Source organism: Myripristis murdjan, chromosome 17, assembly GCF_902150065.1.
Source record: "Myripristis murdjan chromosome 17, fMyrMur1.1, whole genome shotgun sequence".
NCBI classification, from domain to species: domain Eukaryota; kingdom Metazoa; phylum Chordata; class Actinopteri; order Holocentriformes; family Holocentridae; genus Myripristis; species Myripristis murdjan.
This window is the reverse complement of record NC_043996.1, coordinates 11,492,020-11,511,845: the sequence shown is the minus strand read 5'-3', so window position 1 is coordinate 11,511,845 and position 19,826 is coordinate 11,492,020. Positions and strand designations below refer to the sequence as shown.

General features: G+C 40.2%; 2 protein-coding genes across 3 annotated transcripts; one reads left to right on the top strand and one right to left on the bottom strand.

Moving 5' to 3' along the window:
* Positions 1 to 816: 816 nt before the first annotated feature.
* On the bottom strand, positions 817 to 8,188 carry samd7 (sterile alpha motif domain containing 7). Its single transcript, XM_030073665.1, has 9 exons — positions 7,790 to 8,188; positions 4,197 to 4,327; positions 3,512 to 3,635; positions 3,124 to 3,248; positions 2,929 to 3,007; positions 2,062 to 2,738; positions 1,769 to 1,884; positions 1,553 to 1,663; positions 817 to 1,436 (listed from the first exon to the last, which is right to left on the bottom strand). Exons 2-9 carry the CDS (start codon positions 4,297 to 4,299, stop codon positions 1,200 to 1,202), a joined length of 1,572 nt encoding a protein of 523 aa, XP_029929525.1. The 5' UTR covers positions 4,300 to 4,327; positions 7,790 to 8,188; the 3' UTR covers positions 817 to 1,199.
* Positions 6,956 to 18,334, top strand: LOC115374659 (apolipoprotein D-like). 2 transcript variants are annotated; one of them, XM_030073667.1, is made up of 6 exons: positions 6,956 to 7,049; positions 9,487 to 9,580; positions 16,200 to 16,247; positions 16,380 to 16,787; positions 17,230 to 17,318; positions 17,756 to 18,334. In XM_030073667.1, exons 4-6 carry the CDS (start codon positions 16,642 to 16,644, stop codon positions 17,983 to 17,985), a joined length of 465 nt encoding a protein of 154 aa, XP_029929527.1. In that variant the 5' UTR covers positions 6,956 to 7,049; positions 9,487 to 9,580; positions 16,200 to 16,247; positions 16,380 to 16,641; the 3' UTR covers positions 17,986 to 18,334. The 2 variants fall into 2 exon arrangements, with proteins under 2 accessions (XP_029929527.1, XP_029929528.1); XM_030073668.1 differs by lacking the exons at positions 6,956 to 7,049; positions 9,487 to 9,580; positions 16,200 to 16,247 and having other exon boundaries at positions 16,274 to 16,787.
* The last annotated feature ends 1,492 nt before the right edge of the window (positions 18,335 to 19,826 follow it).

Below are 19,826 nucleotides of genomic sequence, written 5' to 3'. Positions count from 1 at the left end.
GTAAGAAAACAGCACTGCGGGATCCTACATTGAAAAAGACTTTATTTACAAACCACGTCGTACACATCCAGTTCTTTAGAACTCGCTCATCCTCAAATGGTGAAAAGGTATCAAACACCCCAAATCCCAATCCCAAAACTTACAAAAATAGTTCACCCAAACAACGCTTAAAGCTGCAGTCTGGGCCATTTCATTAGGGAGTTTAAGCAACGACGGATTTTGCGGCGGCTACGGCAACCGGAAATGGATCTGCGCTCTGCTGATCGAGACTTCAGCCGTCGCGCCGGCGTTGTCTGCCGTAGTAGCCTGATCTACAACGGCGAAAGGATCATTCTCACGTTGTCGCTACAACGCGTGATATAGGCGTGTCAGTTAAATAGTTTTCCTCATATTTCTGAAATTAAATGTGTTCTTGCACGTCATGCAGGTCACGCACTGATCCCTTCACACTCCGATCAGATGTGTGCTTAATTGTAAATAATTAATTATTATTATTAATATATTATTATTATTATTATTAAATCTTTAAATTATTGTCCGAAATGCACACATCTTTCCGTTTTGCTTTCTACCTGCACTTGGCATAATGACAATACATTTGAATAGCAAAAAAACTATTCACACTCACTATGAGTGTAACACTTTTAATTAATAAAACTGCACAGCGTTGACGCTGAGGAAAACGCTGCCGCTGTCGCGGTAGTTTGCTTAATGACTACTGTGGATTTGACGGCTACGGCAAGAGCGTCGGGAGAGATCCATTTCCGGTTGCCGTAGCCGCCGCAAAATCCGTCGTTGCTTAAACTCCCTAATATCAGCTAGGCTACACTATATTCACATATGCTCTCAGACACTTCAGCCTGTAAACTCAGCAGTTGTTTTTTAGCATCTTTTTAGCCCCTCACAGCTCAAAATCCACACGAATTTCACTCAAATCACAAGCATTACAAATGCACTACAGAATACATGTAATAGTACATGTAAAACTCATGTTTAGCTGTCACCTAGGCCTAGTGTGGACTGTTGTATCAAAAGCCCAGGAAATAAATACTGGAAAAAAGCATTTTCAATCCAATAAATCATGTAAACAAAACCACTAGTGGGGCAACGGCATTTCAGTAGTGCAATTATTGCAATTATAGACTGGGCCTGGTTGGCTTAGCATCTGTCCACATGGTACACTTTATACTGGGACTGGTTCAGGCTGTCTCACTGCTAGCAGATGGAGGAGAATTGTTTTCTGTGTCGTGAAGGTGCTCTGTGGACTTGAGAGCCTCTGGGTCTCTGGGACTCGCCAGCATCTCCTCACTGTTGCAGTTAACGGGGGAGCCAATCTCAGATGAGCGGTCCCCAGGCTTCTCAGGAGCAACCTGCAGGGCGGCAGAGGGCAGCGGCAGGTTCATCATGTAGAACATGCTGCCCAGCCGCCTGGACACCTACAGTAAAGACAAAAGGGAGTGTGTTAATGACAGATTGTGCTGGGTGAGTACCTTCTCACTCAAACGTCACACAGTGCAGTTTTATATGGTCTGATCTTTCTGTGCGTCCACACCTGTGAGCGAATCTTGAGTGCAGGTCCCAGCTTGAGTCCCAGAGTATCCAACAGGTGTTCTTCTGAAAGGAGCGGGAGAGTCTCTCCATCGATCATGTGGTCCTTGAATGTCTGCACAGTGCAATTAGCTCATATTAACAAAAATATAGCAGGAACTGAGACAGAACAACAGAAAGAATAGAACACAAACGCTCACAGAAAATTGTAGATACGAACCTGAGCGTATTCTGAACAGGTGGGTATGCTGTTGATGAAATTGTAAACATCATCCACTGTCCACTTCCTTATGTCCTCAGACACATCATCACCGTTGAGAAAGAGACTGGGTGGGCCTGAACACAAGAAAGAAAGGCAGAAAGAAAGAATGAAAGACTTAAATATAGAATTTTGAACAATTCTTGGTGCTAAAGTATACTGTGGATTAAAATTGCTTAATTAAAACTTGTGTTTCTACAGTATCTACACATTGGAATGTCTCCCTTGTTTTTGTTTTTTTTTTTCAAACGCACCAGGTGGGAGGAGACCATTTCCAGGGACGGGGAACATGTAAGGCATGCCTGTGAGAGGTCCACCAGCGGAGGGATACATGAATTTGTCCTGGAAAGCAGAGCATTGGCTGGACATGTCTTTCTCACTGGCACCGCTGTTGACCACATCTGAGCACCCATCTTGGCTGTTGACACAGGCTTTACGCAAACCTTGCTCGCCTTCTTTGTAGTTCTTCCTGCTTCCTGCGTCGAGCTCGGAGTCCATTTTGGCTTGATGATGCATCTTGCCGGTGACGCCCTCCTCTCCCATGTCCCCCTTTATCTCTGCCTCTTTCTCCTCCCCTGAGGTGGCACCTGGGCTCTGTTCTACACTTTTATCTTCTGCTTGGCCCTTCAGGCTGGACACATGGCTCTCTGCGCTCTTGTGAGTGGTCGGTCTTCTGCCGGCCTTGCGTCCCCTCTCCCTGTGGAGCGTACTGATTGGTGGGTAGGGGCTTGCTGACATGAGTATGCTGTTGGAGTGCAGTTCATCCAGGGTGGGACGGTGTACAAAGACGTCATGGCCGTCAGGCATGCGCTGACGTCCTCTGAATGCCATGGGGTTGGGAGGGTACGCCATGGGGTTGTCCATGCCCATTAGTCCCTTCTGATGTGCATTCTCCAACTCCTTCTGATGCAGGATGGCATTCATCTCCATTCTGAGTGAGAACACATGTAAATATTTCTTAGACCTATTTGTATTGCAGTGACAGTGGAGCCATAATACCAGGCCTGCTTGAATCAGTGGGCACTGAATGAAACGTCTCTGAAATATTCAGTGGTCTGAAATGCAGAACTATGTGTAGGTGGATTGTGTGTAATATACTAATGATATTCTGCACACAGTACCTGGCAATCTTCTGCTTATGAATGAGCTCCTGTCGCCGGGCAACTGTTTCCATGGGCTCTGAGGGCAAGAAGCCGTAGCCTGCAGGGACACAAAAAAGAGAGTGGGTGTTAACAATAGTCTCTCTCTGAGACTATTGAAACTAGAGACAAGTTGTGAATTTTCTCAGGAATGAGCATGCATTGGCATGTGCTAACCTGCTCCAGGGAAGGCCCTCCCAGGGAGGACACTGGCATGCGGGGGAAGAGGTGGACCCAGGTGAGTTCCCATGTGCATCTGTCTGGCATCAGAGGACACCATCTCACTGGGCTGGACCAGCTCCCTGAGGAGGTAAATGCATGGAGGGTCAGTCAAAGGGTGAAAAGGGGCAAAGATCTCATTCGAGTAAGTTGCTCTTTGGAGCCATTTGCTAAATCCAGAGCAAGAACTCCCCCAGGCTGGACAGACAGATAATAAGACAACTGTTTGCATCTTTACTGACTCCTATAGAGCTGATGGCTAAGATATATGTGGGTTTAGGAATGACATTACAGCTGAGGCAAGAAGCAGCAACATGCAGAAGACACAAAACTCATATGATCTCACCTCTCCATGAAGCGAGGTTCAAACTGTGTTGGGACCCCCTGTAACCTCTGCTGCCCCTGGGCCAGGATCTGTGGAGCCAGAGCCATCTGGTTCCTCATCATCAGCTCCTGCCTCTGCCTCAGCTCTGGATGAGAGTAAAGAACCAAACATCATTAGGAAACCAGTACAACCACAGTATCTGAAACACACTCTGCCTGTGAGAGATGGAGACAGCATTTGTATGGGACAATTCTCTGTGTTTGCATCAGCAGGCTTTTGTTGGTGTAAATGCTGCATAATAGAGGCAATTAAGCCTGATTTAAATCATGACCAAGCAGCTAAATTAGTGCATGTGGGCCAGACTGATTTGTTTTCACCTGCCTGACAGGTTGATGGATGGGGTGTACTGCATTCAGGCAATTCTCACCACATTGTGAAAATGTCAATCATAGAAAAGTAGGAAATTTACTTTTACATACTTTTTTTGTGATTGTCTAAACTCTCAAACTTTTATTCATTGCACTGCGTGGCCAACACCAACCCATACCCAGCAGCTCTAAAACATACCAAGAAATGTCTGACAATAGCATTGAACCAGGTCTGTTGCTCCCACAATGCACCCCAAGATTGAGACCGAGAGAGCTATGCTGCATAACATGGATCTTTTTGTGAAACTCAGATTCCTCTGTGTTATCTTGTCTCTTACCTCCAGCCGACATGCCGTTGACCAGCCGGTACCAGTGCTTTTCATCCAAAGCCCCCTGCTCTCCCAGCGCTGTCATCTTCCTCAGCTGTTCCCGTGGAGTCATGATATGACCTCTGACCTCCACGTGGATTCTGCAGAAGGTAAAGTTTACAAGAAGGTCAAATGGAGAGTTGTGTTCCAACACAAGATATTTATCATTTTAAAAGGAGACCTGGTCAAACAAAAAAGTTGAAAATTAATGTTGTTAGCTAACATATAACTTGTGTCTACAAACATTTTGGGGTATTGTTCACAGTGCTTTTGAAATATGGCTTCATGAATGAGACTTTGTTTTCCTGTAAGGTACAATATTATGGGAATAAATGATTGTGAGGTGTCCTGATGTAAATCCAGAATTATAACTGAGCATCACTGCTACATCAGCCCACTTTACGATATACCCCTTCCTCAAAATTATTGTAATTGTTCATCCTGCCAGCTGAGGCAGCACTGTGAACAAGTTGCAGTTTCCTTTTCTTACCACTAGAGTGCAGCAGTAATCAACAAATTAAAAAGCTATGCAGTGCACTGTAAATTACCTGCACACAGATAATAATCACATAATCAGATATCTCCATTTTTCATACTGCTCATCATACACTGGACATTGCTACCCCACAGATTAGCAAAGCATGGGTACAACATTAGATATTTCTATTTTATTATTATTATAATCATTACTGTTGTTATTGTTAGACATATTCATTGCGCATGCTTAGTAAACTCCTAGTGACTAAAACAGATTTCTGCACTCTATCAGTCCTCTGTAAAAATACAGTATGAAAATACACACACACACACACACACACACACACACACACACACACACACACACCAAGTGGCCACATTGTTCTTGGCTGAGCCAGCAGCTTGTGTACACAGGCACAATCGACTTAGACACCTCCAATTAGCCTTCTACGCTGCAGAAATCCCATTACCAAATATGATACTGTAAACGACAGCACAGTAATCCAGTTCTGATAATCCACGGCCAACATGCACTGTGCCGCTGGATAGAGGAATGTGAATGTGAGCTGCATGAAAATTAACCAGCCATTTATTTTTATGATATCAGTGAAAAAGTTTGAAATTCGACCTGATTCACATACATGTGTTCACCAGTGTACATATTTGTGTATAAAGTGGTGAAACTGTGTAGGCGTACTTGACCGCATTTATGTCTGCTGTCCCCCTCCCCCCAGTCATATCCCTGCCCTAAGATTTGCCCCGGGTCCCTGGGCATTACCCACAGTCCCTCAAGTTCCCTCAGAAGTCCATCTAATCTGAGGGCTGTAATCCCAGTGTTAGTTGAGCAGCAGTCTGCTAGCTACATCTGCTGACTGGCATGCAGACTGGCCTGCTGGCCTGGCCAACCCCCATCCCCACCTTCCCAGGCCCCTGCTCCCCCCCAGGATCCTATTAGCTAAGTCCTGGCTATACAGCACTTTAAAGGGATGTGTTGGAGGTAATCCGCACGTTTAGAGTTTTACCCTCAGCAAACCTTGCCTGTAAGCATCCCGGACAATACACCCTAAGTGCTAAGCCTATTAGCCTCCATTAGCCCTCAGGATGTCCTAAAAACACCTTGGGGATAAATCTGGGGATGCAATCGGTTTATGTGCAGCTATGTGGTGCACACACATGCACCCTGCCTCCTTCTCCTTCCTTCCCAATGTCATAACAGCTAGTGTCAGCAAATGAGAAGAAAAGTATTTTAATGTTTGTGTCCTTGTAATTCCCAAGTGTGCATTAAGCTTTGAGCTTCCTGCTGTAATGTGTTAAAGCCCTGACATACATTCCCCTGGGAATACATGGTGCATGAAACTGTAAACTACTGAAAAATTTCAAGGTTATTAGTCTTTTTTTTTTTTTATCTTGTTTGTGTTAGTGGTAAAAGTTAGTGGTAAAAGTGGTAAAAGTCTTGACATGGTTACATACAAGGAAAACATGTTTGATCTCTGAGTTATAACAGAAATTGTGCATCACAGTCCTCAAAGTAGACCCGCACTTTGACAGTGTTCAGCCCAAATATTACTGCAAAATAGTGAGAACGGCCTCAGCAAAGGTGGTTTGAAACTGAGTTGTGAAGAGGAAACTTCTTGAAGTCCTTTGATCGCAGCAAACTTCATCCTTTTACCAAGGCAACAGATCGCATTTGTAAAGATATATATATATAAAGATATTTATTTATTTATATATTTATATATTTATATATGTGTGTGTGTGCATGTGTGTAAGAGCATGCAAAAATAACTCCGATGCTGATTTGTGTCTCCTTACAGTACACCAAATAGTAGCCTAAGAATTGGTACGTGTGAAAATATACTTCGTGACCCAATGCAATTTATTGCATGCGTCATTTTAAATCTTTAATAACTGTGACGCCTATGCCAAACATCTTAAATATTTTTAGAATTCCCACTGAAATTTCATGTGGAATAACTCTCGCATTAGCCATAGCATCTTTTTGTGAAAGCTGAAAAATGCAATATTGAAACGGTCAAAGTCAAAGTCTGCTCAGGTTTTCTTACCAAGTAGAGGCCACACTACAGTGACCAAGTCCAGGGATTGGGCTGCTTGGATTTGCTGTTGCCTGCTTAATCTCATTACAAGCATGAATTAAAGGGAAAAATTGCTGACGACTTAGATGGAGCCCTGAGGAGGTCATATCAGACAAGGCAGAAGCATTGTCTAGCCCACTTAATCCCCTGCACGACGTTCACATGCTAAAGCCATGCATATTCTTTCAGGGTTTGCAATGAAGCAGCTTAGATTTCCTGGGAGACTTAAGCCTGAAATGAGTGGCAAGCTACAGTGAGTATTGATTTAAGATTTGTTTGCAGTGTCATAAGCTCATGAGTAAAGGCAAACTGTTGGAAAAACATACTGGCATAATAAGATATAATAATAATAATCTTTGATTATATATGCAAATAAGTCATAAGATAAATATATATCAATAAAACTGAAAAGCACCATTTTGGTATATTTTTGTGCTTGCTGTGACATTATTGGTTCCAGTCGCCTACTTTTACAATTACATTCCAATAAATGTTACTTTCAAAATCTAGGCTAATTAGTAGGTTAATGATAGTGATATCAAGGTTATTCTTTTAATCGCATCAGTATTTAGATGAATCACTTGCCGAGGGATCAGGCGCCATTTATATACCATTTATTCCTTATAGCGTTACGCACTGAAATGCGCTACTTTATTTTTTGCATGGCAATAAAATTTTGGTTAGTCTTCCAATTATTTTCACAGTTTTCAAGGTTGTCCCAGTGAGGGTTAAAATAATGAAAATAAATGATGATAACCTACAAAGGGATGTGTCGATATGTATGTTGTTCACTGCTGCAGTACAGATTGCATTCTAAAGTATAGTTGCCAGATTTTGAGTATTTACAAGAATAATGATACTGAGAGAATGTTACATTTAAGGAAAAAGAGCAAAACAATTCGACCGGTCGCACAGACGAACATGAGGAGAGGGGAGGAATCGGGACAGAAAGGGAGAGGGAAAGATTGAGAGAGGAAGGTTTAGTTAACCTACCTTCAAATTCCCACCAGTGAGCCTGACTTGGAATGGGGCCGTCCCAGTTCAAGGTGAAAAAAATGAGTTAAAAAAAAAACAAGAAGAAGAAGGAGGAGAAGTAAATAAACAACTCAAGCTGCTCACAGAACCTGCCACACTGCCTCTTTCACTCACAACTGAGCGGCCTCCCACTGACCAGCCAACTGGTCCAGCCTCAGCCTGTTGCCAGCTAACTGCCTTAACTAAAAAAGACCTTTTAAATACCGATTCATTTCATCTCCATTAGCTGGCCTTATCTCCTGTAGTAAGCCCTCCCTGCCCTGACATCACTGTGATCTCCCATCCAACTGCTTGCTGCACCTTGCAACTGATGTGTAATTACTGGAGCAGTGCTGGCCCTAAGCATGGAGTGCTAAACCTCTTTCAACGTTTACCTCACTAATCCCTTGTTAGCACTTTAGGCCGTGGTTAAGACACCTAAATGCTTAGCTTCCTTTTCCAGTGGCAAAATGGCTGCCCCCCAAACTACTCTGTGGCAACATGCTGGGAAGCAACAGGGTGCAGGTTGAAGACATAAAACAAATTAGATCAGTCTTATTTTTCTTGCCTTCAAATGTCTAGTGTCACCATTATTGTACACCCTAGGGTGCCAAGCGGTTAACCCAAACATGCTTGATGGTAATTTGCAAGAAATCCGGCTAAATGTGTTGGCCGGATCATCCTCCCAGACCCCTTAATCTGACAGTTTGTGTGCACCAACTGCTTATAGCATGGGCCTGCACCTCCTTGGAGTATGTTTTTTAATGCTTAGGAGGATAAAGGGTATTAGTTAACAGCTAGGTATGCACAATTGGTGGGCTGATGGGTAATTTTGCTAAACAGCAGATGTGACGATGGGTGGTGAGGGGGGGGGCGGCTTGGTGTCTCTGTTTCGCTCCTTAGTCTGCAAGAAAGAGGGTTGCTCCTGGAGGGTGAAGCAAACCCAAAGGCTGACACACTGCTGTCATACTCAGTTTTGCCAAGACATTTAGTCTCATATTTGGTGTTAAAATAACATTTATTCAAAAAGTGGAAAAATAAGAAAAAAATTGAAAAAGCACTGGAAAGAAGTGGAATTATCTAGTTATACTGACAGAAAACAATATTTCAACACTGAATATGTGACTTCATAACTTGTTAAGATGAACACTGTATGTTCTTTTAATCCAATTTATTCAAATAATAGTATAGCATGGTCCAAAAACATCATTGCCATCTACTCCAACAACAGTGCCATTGTAGATATGCTTCATAAAGGATGGTTGGATTGCCTAGAAATCATATAGTTCATGCTGAGTCTCACCCTGGTTTCGCACAGCATCAGTTCATCATCCAAGCATCCCACATCCCAGGTTACAAAAACTCAGTTACTGACTCACTATCTCTGTCCTCCTTCCAGAAATTCAGACAATTTAGCCTCCAATCTCCTTCTAATGCCGGTCACACTGTTTTGAGCCACCATCTTCAACTGACACCACAACGGGAACAGTTAATCACCACTTTGCAAGACGCCATCCTCAACAGCATTGCTCCCCGCACACTCTTCATGTCGGCCCGCATGGAACTGCTTTATAACTTTCCACAGCCTTCCATTCCCATAATTTCACGTCTCGATCCTCTCCAGCTATATCACATTTGCCCATTTAATTGTAAAGATAAAGTCTTTCACCATACAGGTCTACATCAGTGGAATCAACTTCTTCATTAGACTGTCCTAAGGGGCACCATGTCCAGGCTTATCTCACTTGCACATCCACATGCTAATCAAAGGTATGGCCAAACCACAACCTGCATCAAAACGTTTTGCAACCCACTGCCAACCTCAGGGCCCTATGCATCCAAACTCACCACACCAGCTATCTGACCCCTTGAACGGACAAAGTGTTGCAATAGCATTCTTTGGTTTTCTGTGATGCTCAGGGTTCACTGCTTCTACCCACAATTATGATCCACCTCGTTACTCAACAGTATCCAGCATTTCGATTCTTTCTTCCAACACTGTCGTCTACAACCTTAAATGTAAAACCAACCAATCTGGACTACCTCAACAACAAAGTCCATACTCTAGTCAAGACTACTCAGTCAAGCCTCCCCCCAAAACCAATCTTCATCTCAGAGAGTGGTCAAGTGACCACATGCTTCTGGTTTCATCACTATTTTTGCCAAATATTATACAAATGTGAAATATCCCTCAAGCTGTACTCCAGGCATTCATTCCACATCGGAGCTGCCTTCACTGCTTTTTGGCAGGGAATCCCGGATCGCATCATCAAAGTTCTTGGGCTTTACAGTTCTCCAGCGTACCTTACGTGCATCCTCAATGATCTGAATGACATCAGAAGTGCTCACACCCATTTTTCCATTTGAAGCTGTTTTGGAGGCTGAATCTTATGAGACAGCCGCAAGAGATGGCTCCCCCTCTCTGTGGGAGTTCCTCCTGTTTTCCAGCCTCTGGTCTACATCAGCCAATCATTGTACTCCTCTACCCGTTCGTTCTTGACCTTTTTATTTCCCTCATCCCTTCAACTTTCTCCCTCCATCCCTTCATCCAATAACCCTTGACCCTTGATCCCTCACCCTTCAACCCTTATCTCCTCATCCCTTCATCCATTGACCCTCATCTCACATCCTTTGACCATTACTAGAATCCATCCATCCCTTAACCCTCATCCTTCTCTCTGGACTTGGAATATATCATCAGTTCTCCATCATACAATAAACTATTTTAAATTTGTTTCCTTTTGGTGGAGGCTTTTGGCAGTGAACATATTCTTATCCATATAATCTTATATATTACACACTAAGTCCATGAGTGCTGAATATATACAAAGCACTGAATATACATACAAAGTTAAATCTTACAATATATTTATGGGTAATTCTTCAATTGAGGGAACTTTTGACTTCTTAAATTGTAAGAAAATACAACTTGTAGAAACATATTTTTATCCATCTGAATATTGCTTTTATTTTCTCAGGAATTCATTCTTGTGGATGGTTGTGACCATTTATTTCAGATATATTAATATATTTATAGGTTTTTCCAAGATGTCAGGACAAAACGTCATTACCATCACATCATCAAATAATGAATTATTTTTCAAAACAACATGAAAATATGGTGTTTTTAAAACATTGCATGTAATTTCAAACATTAATTTTGACTAAGCTGTGCTGAGAATGATTTTTATTTCATTTTAAACATATTTATAGGAGTTGTTTGTTCTGATATTTCAATATTATGTTAGATGCTACTCTGACAATTAAATTTATGCTTTCAGTACATTAATAACTTATATATTTTTTGGATAAAATGTTAAGAAAAAATGTTAAATTCTCACAAATACAAAATAAATATATAGAAATTATTTAATAAATTTGTTTTTCTCAAAAAATATGCGCTGTGGTGGTAATGACTGTGTGTTGCGGTAATGACAAAATGTTTTGGTAATGACATTTGATACAAACAGCTAATGTAAAAATGAATCAAATCCACCTTTTGAAATAGAAAATGTTTATTACCTTGTTACAAAACAGTTAACGTTAATGTTTTTGACCTTTGCGCAGTTGTTTTTGGTGCCATGTTGAATTAACTGTAGCCTATTAAGAGAAAATGTATGAATTTATTTTAAATGACACGTGAGGCCTTTATAAAGTATTCAGACATAATATTTATGAATTGGTGCAGAAAAATGTTATTCAATAATGTTATTTAACACAGCTGTTATTTTAAAATTTTAACACATATTATCCTTGGGGTTAAACCTCCAGAAAATCACGCACACACACACACACACACACACACACACACACACACACACACACACACACACAGACAAAGACAGACACATATGTTTTATAGAAGCCAGGGCCCAAATTGACCGCATCTAAAACCCCAGTGTCAAAATAGTCAAAATGTGTACTAGACATTGATAATACAGTACAGGCCAAAAGTTTGGACACACCTTCTCATTCAATGCGTTTTCTTTATTTACATGACTATTTACATTGTAGATTCTCACTGAAGGAATCAAAACTATGAATGAACACATGTGGAGTTATGTACTTAACAAAAAAAGGTGAAATAACTGAAAACATGTATTATATTCTAGTTTCTTCAAAATAGCCACCCTTTGCTCTGATTACTGCTTTGCACACTCTTGGCATTCTCTCCATGAGCTTCAAGAGGTAGTCACCTGAAATGGTTTTCACTTCACAGGTGTGCCTTATCAGGGTTAATTAGTGGAATTTCTTGCTTTATCAATGGGGTTGGGACCATCAGTTGTGTTGTGCAGAAGTCAGGTTACTACACAGCCGACAGCCCTATTGGACAACTGTTAAAATTCATATTATGGCAAGAACCAATCAGCTAACTAAAGAAAAACGAGTGGCCATCATAACTTTAAGAAATGAAGGTCAGTCAGTCCGGAAAATTGCAAAAACTTTAAATGTGTCCCCAAGTGGAGTCGCAAAAACCATCAAGCGCTACAACGAAACTGGCACACATGAGGACCGACCCAGGAAAGGAAGACCAAGAGTCACCTCTGCTTCTGAGGACAAGTTCATCCGAGTCACCAGCCTCAGAAATCGCAAGTTAACAGCAGCTCAGATCAGAGACCAGATAAATGCCACACAGAGTTCTAGCAGCAGACCCATCTCTAGAACAACTGTTAAGAGGAGACTGCGCCAATCAGGCCTTCATGGTCAAATAGCTGCTAGGAAACCACTGCTAAGGAGAGGCAACAAGCAGAAGAGATTTGTTTGGGCCAAGAAACACAAGGAATGGACATTAGACCAGTGGAAATCTGTGCTTTGGTCTGATGAGTCCAAATTTGAGATCTTTGGTTCCACCCGTTGTGTCTTTGTGAGATGCAGAAAAGGTGAACGGATGGATTCCACATGCCTGGTTCCCACTGTGAAGCATGGAGGAGGAGGTGTGATGGTGTGGGGGTGTTTTGCTGGTGACACTGTTGGGGATTTATTCAAAATTGAACCATTTCAGGTCACTACCTCTTGAAGCTCATGGAGAGAATGCCAAGAGTGTGCAAAACAGTAATCAGAGCAAAGGGTGGCTATTTTGAAGAAACTAGAATATAAAACATGTTTTCAGTTATTTCACCTTTTTTTGTTAAGTACATAACTCCACGTGTTCATTCATAGTTTTGATTCCTTCAGTGAGAATCTACAATGTAAATAGTCATGAAAATAAAGAAAACGCATTGAATGAGGTGTGTCCAAACTTTTGGCCTGTACTGTATATCTGTGAATTTTATCTTTACTCAGTTATCTCCATTAAATAAGGAAAAATCATTGAGTATGAGGCAAGAAAAAAAAAGAAATGTCATTACCACCACAGTTTGTCTTTACCATCACAGCTTATTGTGTGGTGGTAATGACGTGTGATGGTAATGACATTTCTTACTTTCCTGGTAAAAAATAGCTCATTGTATGACTTGGCAAGGCTAACCCAACAGCTAGTATAAAATGCACTCTAGTTACACACAAACAGAGCAAATTTTCATAAAACTACACTAAAATAACAACATTGAAGCTTATTTGGTAATGACGTGTAATAAACATACTCTACTGTCACCCTATATAAATCTTGAATTTACTTACATTTCTGATGATCAAAATGTCAAACTTTCCTCTTGACAGCCATGTGCTCATCTGCCTCTTCACATATGCAGATGAGTGAAGTGAACTGATTTTGGAAAAACTTTATTATTCTGTGATTTGTTCAAAGTGATGGTAATGACCACAGTACTTAGGGACAGCCATATTTTGTTTGAGAAAACCCACATATGGCACATTAAAATGAAATATCTATGTGAAATTTATTTATTCAACTTGTTTTGAAGAAGTATAATGTAAAAATTTAGTTATTTTTAAACTTTTTTTCACTTTATAACATAGTTGAAGTATCACACTCTGGGCTAGGGACATGGCCAAAGCACTGAAAATTTGACATAAAACACATTTAAAAAAGTATAAAAATACATGACAAAGAGACAATAAAAAAAGTTCAGGGTTAATTTTATTGCTACTTAGCAAATGTGACAAAACCTAATATGATTTTAATTTTTTTCATGAAATTTTAGGCCAGGGACTGAAAAGTTACCCAAATTGAAGAATTACCCTTATATGCATGAGCTTGTCTTATTCTAAATTTTAAAAAAAGTGTTAATAAAGAAATTTACAAATTTCCCACAGCTTTATCAGTCCAAAACATTTCTGCTTTGCACCCACAGTTGCAAAATTACTTTAAGAAACTGAATTAAAAGAATATTTTGATGGACGTGGGTGTGCCATCTCCTTTTTGATGCTATTGGATGCTTATACACACATACACACAGCAGAGAATTAACAAATATGAAAGCACACACTATGAACACAAAACATTACACACTCCATAATCAACTGATCTGCCACATTTTTGGTATTCGTGTTTACAATTTACAATTTATAAGATAACTCAAAATGACTTAAGCCAGTAGCAGTATAAGGAGAAATATGGTAATAGTGGTAGTAGTACAGTAGTAGTGCTGGTTGTAAAAGTAGTACTGTATTATTAATATAAAAGTATATAATTGTTGATAGCAGCAGTAATAAGTAGTAGAGTAGAGTAAGTATTTTCTATTCCATCAGTGCCTCATTTTTATTATGACTATTAGACATAGGGGAAGAGCAAGTACTGTGCTGTACCTATACGACCCTCAAATAGTAGAGTGTTTACAGCCCTCCAGACAGCATAATGTCAGGTGTTAGTAATTTTTCTCGAAAAAGGAGAAGAACCCACTAATGTAGGACTTAAGACTTAAGTGTACAGAGAATTAGGACCAGTAAACCACTAATTAAAGAATCTTCTAGGTGTAAGCTTTTTAAAGGGGATTTTTGTCCGGCTTGTTTGCACCCAGCATTACAGAGTCACAGCGAGGCAAAGGGATCAGATCCGTTTAACCTGAAGAAACAGGCCTGGCTATAAATGCCACAGGTCAGTGTGTGCATGGGCCTCCTTCTAATTACAGTAAAACTGTGGTGTCCGGATGACCTGCATTGCCTGGCCCACTGTGTGACGAGTACTGCCAGAGCTTAATCCCTCTAAGGTGCAGCATTACACTTTTTGCACAATCCCTGGAAGCAATCTTGTTTAGGCCTTGATTACGATAAGATCCTGGTAGTAGGATTCCTCAGGATCAAGAATCCCTGAAATAACGGAAAATCCCTACATCCAGAGTATTAAACCCAGAGAAAAAAAATGACCCATTCGTATGATAAATCTATTTTATGTCCTGATCAAAGGAAAAGAAAAACGAAAAAAATCCTGCTATATTCGCAAACAGTAATTCTATCCCAAATATCAGTAAATGATAAAAAACTACATTTTGGCTTTGATTTAAGCAGGTGACCATCAAATAAATTTACTTTGTCAGAAGTAAGTTTCTTCTCCAGAGGGAATAATCCCTTTATGGTGAGATGCTTGATATTTTCCAGACAGGTAATCTTACTCTCACTTCAGTAACACTTCAGTGAAGTCTTCCCATCTTTCCCTGGATAAAAGAGGACTACCTTTGCCCTTCTGCGCTCCCAGTCTCAAGTGGGCTGATCAAACATTTCATTTGAATCAAAAGGATTCCCTGCTACAAGCGTTTTAGAATGGGCTTTGAAAAATGTCTTCTTTTCCTCAGTTGATCGGCAGACTTTTGGTTTGACAACTGACAGTGGTAGGAGGCAGCCAAAAATAATTCACTTGAGTTTTGACTTAATACAAAAGGTGTCTCAGCAGGTTTATTGTTAATTTCCTGTATGACGGTCTGTATGGCTGTCATGATGTCACCAATTTTGCCAATTACACCTGTCCAAGAATAATATTTAATACCAATCAGTGCAGTGGAAAAATAATTTTGTGTTATGTAAGTTTTGTTCTGTGGCTTTTCAACAATTTGCACTATTATTGTGTATGTGCTGAACATGCCAATATATCTCATGAAGCATTGCGTTCTTTAATATTACCCTCTTGCCCTTATTTAATTTAATTTAATTTAATTTAATTTAATTTTACTTTATTTAATTTAATTTTACTTTATTTAATTTAATTTTGCTTTATTTTATTTTATTTTATTTTATTTTATTTTATTTTATTTTATTTTATTCTATTTTATTTTATTTTCAGTTTAATTTTAGGTTGCCCATGGCACACACATCTGGACCTTTGAATTTAGAATAGAATATATTGAATGAATTGGAACAAAAGGTTTATATCATGTTACAGATACATGTTCTTTATTTAGTAATAGGTCATGTATGTTATATAATAGATGTTCTTGAGATTGCAACAATAATCTGACCACTCCACTAACCAGTCAGTCACCCGTTTTTTCTCTCACAGGCCTGGTTAAAACCTCACTACTGTCAGGAGGCTCCTGATTGCGTGCAGGTAAGCAGGCTCTGTCCTACTCTTCATCTCTCTCTGAAATGTGTTGTCGTAGATCAACTCTATGAATTATACAAAAGGACTTGAAAAATAAGAGGATACTATGCTCATACTGTCTGTGCTGTTCTCTTCAAGTTGCAGTGGTAAGATGAAGGCTGGTCAGGTGATCTCCTTGACTCTGCTGTGTGTCGTGGCAGCCAGCGCTCAGGTCATCCTGCCTTGAAAACGCCCCAAACCCGCTGTTCAGGAGAACTTTGATGCTGCTAGGGTGAACACCAGACTCCTTTTTTCTATTTAGTTTGAGACAAAGGCAGTGTTCTGTCTCAGGAGAGAATTAAACAAACCAGACTGACCAGGATGATTGACTTAGTGGCCTTCTCTGCTACTTCATGGCATCATGTCCCCTGTGTTGCCTCTGCAGTATCTTGGAACCTGGTTCAACATCCAGAAACTGCCAGATGTCTTCCAGAAGGGTGAGTGCAGCACTGCCACCTACAGCCTGAAGAGCCCTGAAGTTGTTGGTGTCCTCAACAGAGAGCTGCTGTAAGTAGAAACTACACATCTCCAGTGAGTATGTAAAAAATGACAGGATGCCTGCCAAGATACAATAAAATTATTAAGGATTTATTTGCCATCACCAATAACATATATCCACTGATGTTCTTGAAAGGTTTGACTTATAAAATAAGCATTTGAGAACTTTCTTTCCAGCCATAACTGGTCTGTTTCACTGCACTGTTTAAATACATAATGAATGAAACTCTGTAAAACTCACGCTTAAGTTATCACATCCTGATGGTTATTAACTCAAAAGGTCACACAACACAAGAAAACAATGTTCCCTCTCAGAAATCACAAACAAAAGCAGCAGAGGGATGACTGTGTTTTAACAGGTAGCGTCACACTGCAATTACAGCTGAACTTTAAAGGAGTCAGATTGCTCTACTTTGTGTTGTTCTACTTATATGTCATCTATCTTTTTTAGTGCTGACGGGACCATTAATTCCATCACAGCCTCTGTCAAAGCCAAAGACCCCTCTGAGCCTGCCAAGCTGGAGGTTTCCTTCATTGAGAGCAAAAAGCTTTAACTTATACTCATACTCATACTCATACTTATACTCATATTCTCCTAAAAACTGCAAAAATCTGCCATTGGGATGAGATAATCTGAGATAAAAAGTTTCCAATGCAAATCAAACTGTTTCCCGAATTTTCCCAAATGAAGTGTCATTTTCTCAATCTTAGTGGGCTGATCTGCCTTATTCTGCCTTGTTTCACTGTATTTATTCTTGTTACCAAAAAATTACTGAAACAAGCAAAAATGCAATGGAAACAAGTGGAATTATCTCTTCCCACAAGATTTTTTTTTTTCATGCTTTTTAAGAAGAGGAGATTTTAAGACTCATTATGAGACTAAAAGACTTGTTAAAGTTGGGAGTCTTTACTTCTTTACTTCTCACAGTTAGAAATTTATAAAATCTTGACTGTCCTGTGCCCTTTTGCACCCCCAGACTCCCCCCCTGTCCCCTATTGGGTCCTGTCCACTGACTACGACAACCACGGCCTCGTCTACAGCTGCACCGACTACGGCCTTTTCCATGTGGACTTTGCCTGGATTATGAGCAGGAAGCAGGAAACCATCGTGGAGCTGCAGAGCATCCTGGCCTCTGCAGGAGTCAGTGTGGACAAGCTGCTCGCCACCAACCAGTATGAGGCCTACTGCAGCGCCATGAGCCAGTAAACACACAGAGGGGAACTCCTGATCCACCCTGCAGGCCTGCAGACTGTGGTCTGCTGCACATTGTGCTGCTTACCTGAGGACTGCACCTGCCCTCTAAGTCTCATGCAAGATCAATGCAATAAACCTGTTCAATTGCATTAAGGTGTCATGTTCTCCTTTTGGAATGGGCCCAGGACTTTGAGGTGCTAAGATGTAATACTTCACAACACAACTTTCCTTAACCTCTCAAACCTTGATTTTGCCTTAAATTTCCTTGTAAGTAGATTAAAAATCAGAAAAAAACTGTTTCCACACTATATGATGATGTTACAAGCATATTCTGTATCTGCTGGTTGCAACACTTCATTAAAACTACATCACACTTAGATTGAGTGAAATATTCAAAGCCAAGACGCCATTTTTTATGGTTGCACTGTTACATCAAATAGAAATATCTAGATATCTTGTGCATCATTTTGTACACATTTCCCTGTGTTTCAGCAGGACATGTTTAGTATCTTTGGAAACTGTGGGATGTCCTGTAGAATTTTAAATAAACTTCTGTAGATTTTGGCAAAGCTTTGCTGCAATGTAATGACCAAGCTACCAATGGGACCAGCAGAGTCAGATGCCCAGCTGAAGTGACTCTTGAGTAAATAAACTCCTAACCCCAGCAGCACTAACCAGTCCTATATGATCTAGAGGAGTTGTGCTCGTGAGGTGTGCTTTTATGACTCAAAGAGAAAAATAGGCACTGCATGTCCCAGGTGCAGCCTCCACAAATAGAGCTAAAATTACATCAAAAAGGAAAAATGGCTTACAGTGCCATTTAGGGCATATGACTCATGAACGCACCAAAAAGGAGAAAAGGAGGCTGCAGGCTTGCATGTGGTGAGTATATCTCTATTAAATCATCTGCACATCCTTCTGAAGACATCACCAGGGAGAATTTTGGTATCTTGTAATGTAATCTTGAAAAAGGCCTGCAACCTGAAACATTGATTTCACACAGATACAATCAACACATGCAAGCTGTCCATCTTTTTTCCCCTTTTTATTGCTCTCATTACTTACAATGGCCTAAATTGCACAGTGATATAATTTGTTGATATGCAAAATATTAGCTGCCAGACACACACATAAATAATTTTATACTACTACTACTGCTACTGCTACTACTATTGCTACTACTACTACTACTACTGCTGCTACTACTACTACTACTATTACTGCTGCTGCTGCTGCTGCTGCTGCTACTACTACTACTACTATGACTACTACTACTAATAATAATATTAATCATTATCATGATCATCATCATCATGATCATCATCATCATTTACACACATAAATAATTTACAGCTATATGGGCATCAGAATTACTAAGCCAAAAGGTAATAATCAGCTATAACTTTTAATTAAACAAATGAATAATTTACCCCCATTGTTTCCAATAATTTTTGAAATCACTGACTGAAATGTGTATCTATAAGAATGTGCTGTTAAATGCACAATAGCAGCTCTGCTGCAGTTCTTTCAGTGATTTATGAAAATTTGAGTTGCTGCATTTGGCAGCTGATTTTTTTTTTGCATATCAATAATAGCAACACCACAGCTATTAAGCCAAAATGGTGTTTGTACTACAAATGCAAGATTCAATTATTTTTTATTGTTATTATGGCTAAAAACACATGCATTAGCTCCCTGTAATCATGATACATTACAGCTTATAACGGCTTCCTGTAAGAGGGACTAGCCTGGTGCACTACATGGATACACGCAGGCTTTACTGTCTGAGGAGCCATAAAAGCACACCTCAGGGTTTCAGATCCATGTGGCATGACCTACCAACTAACTTCACT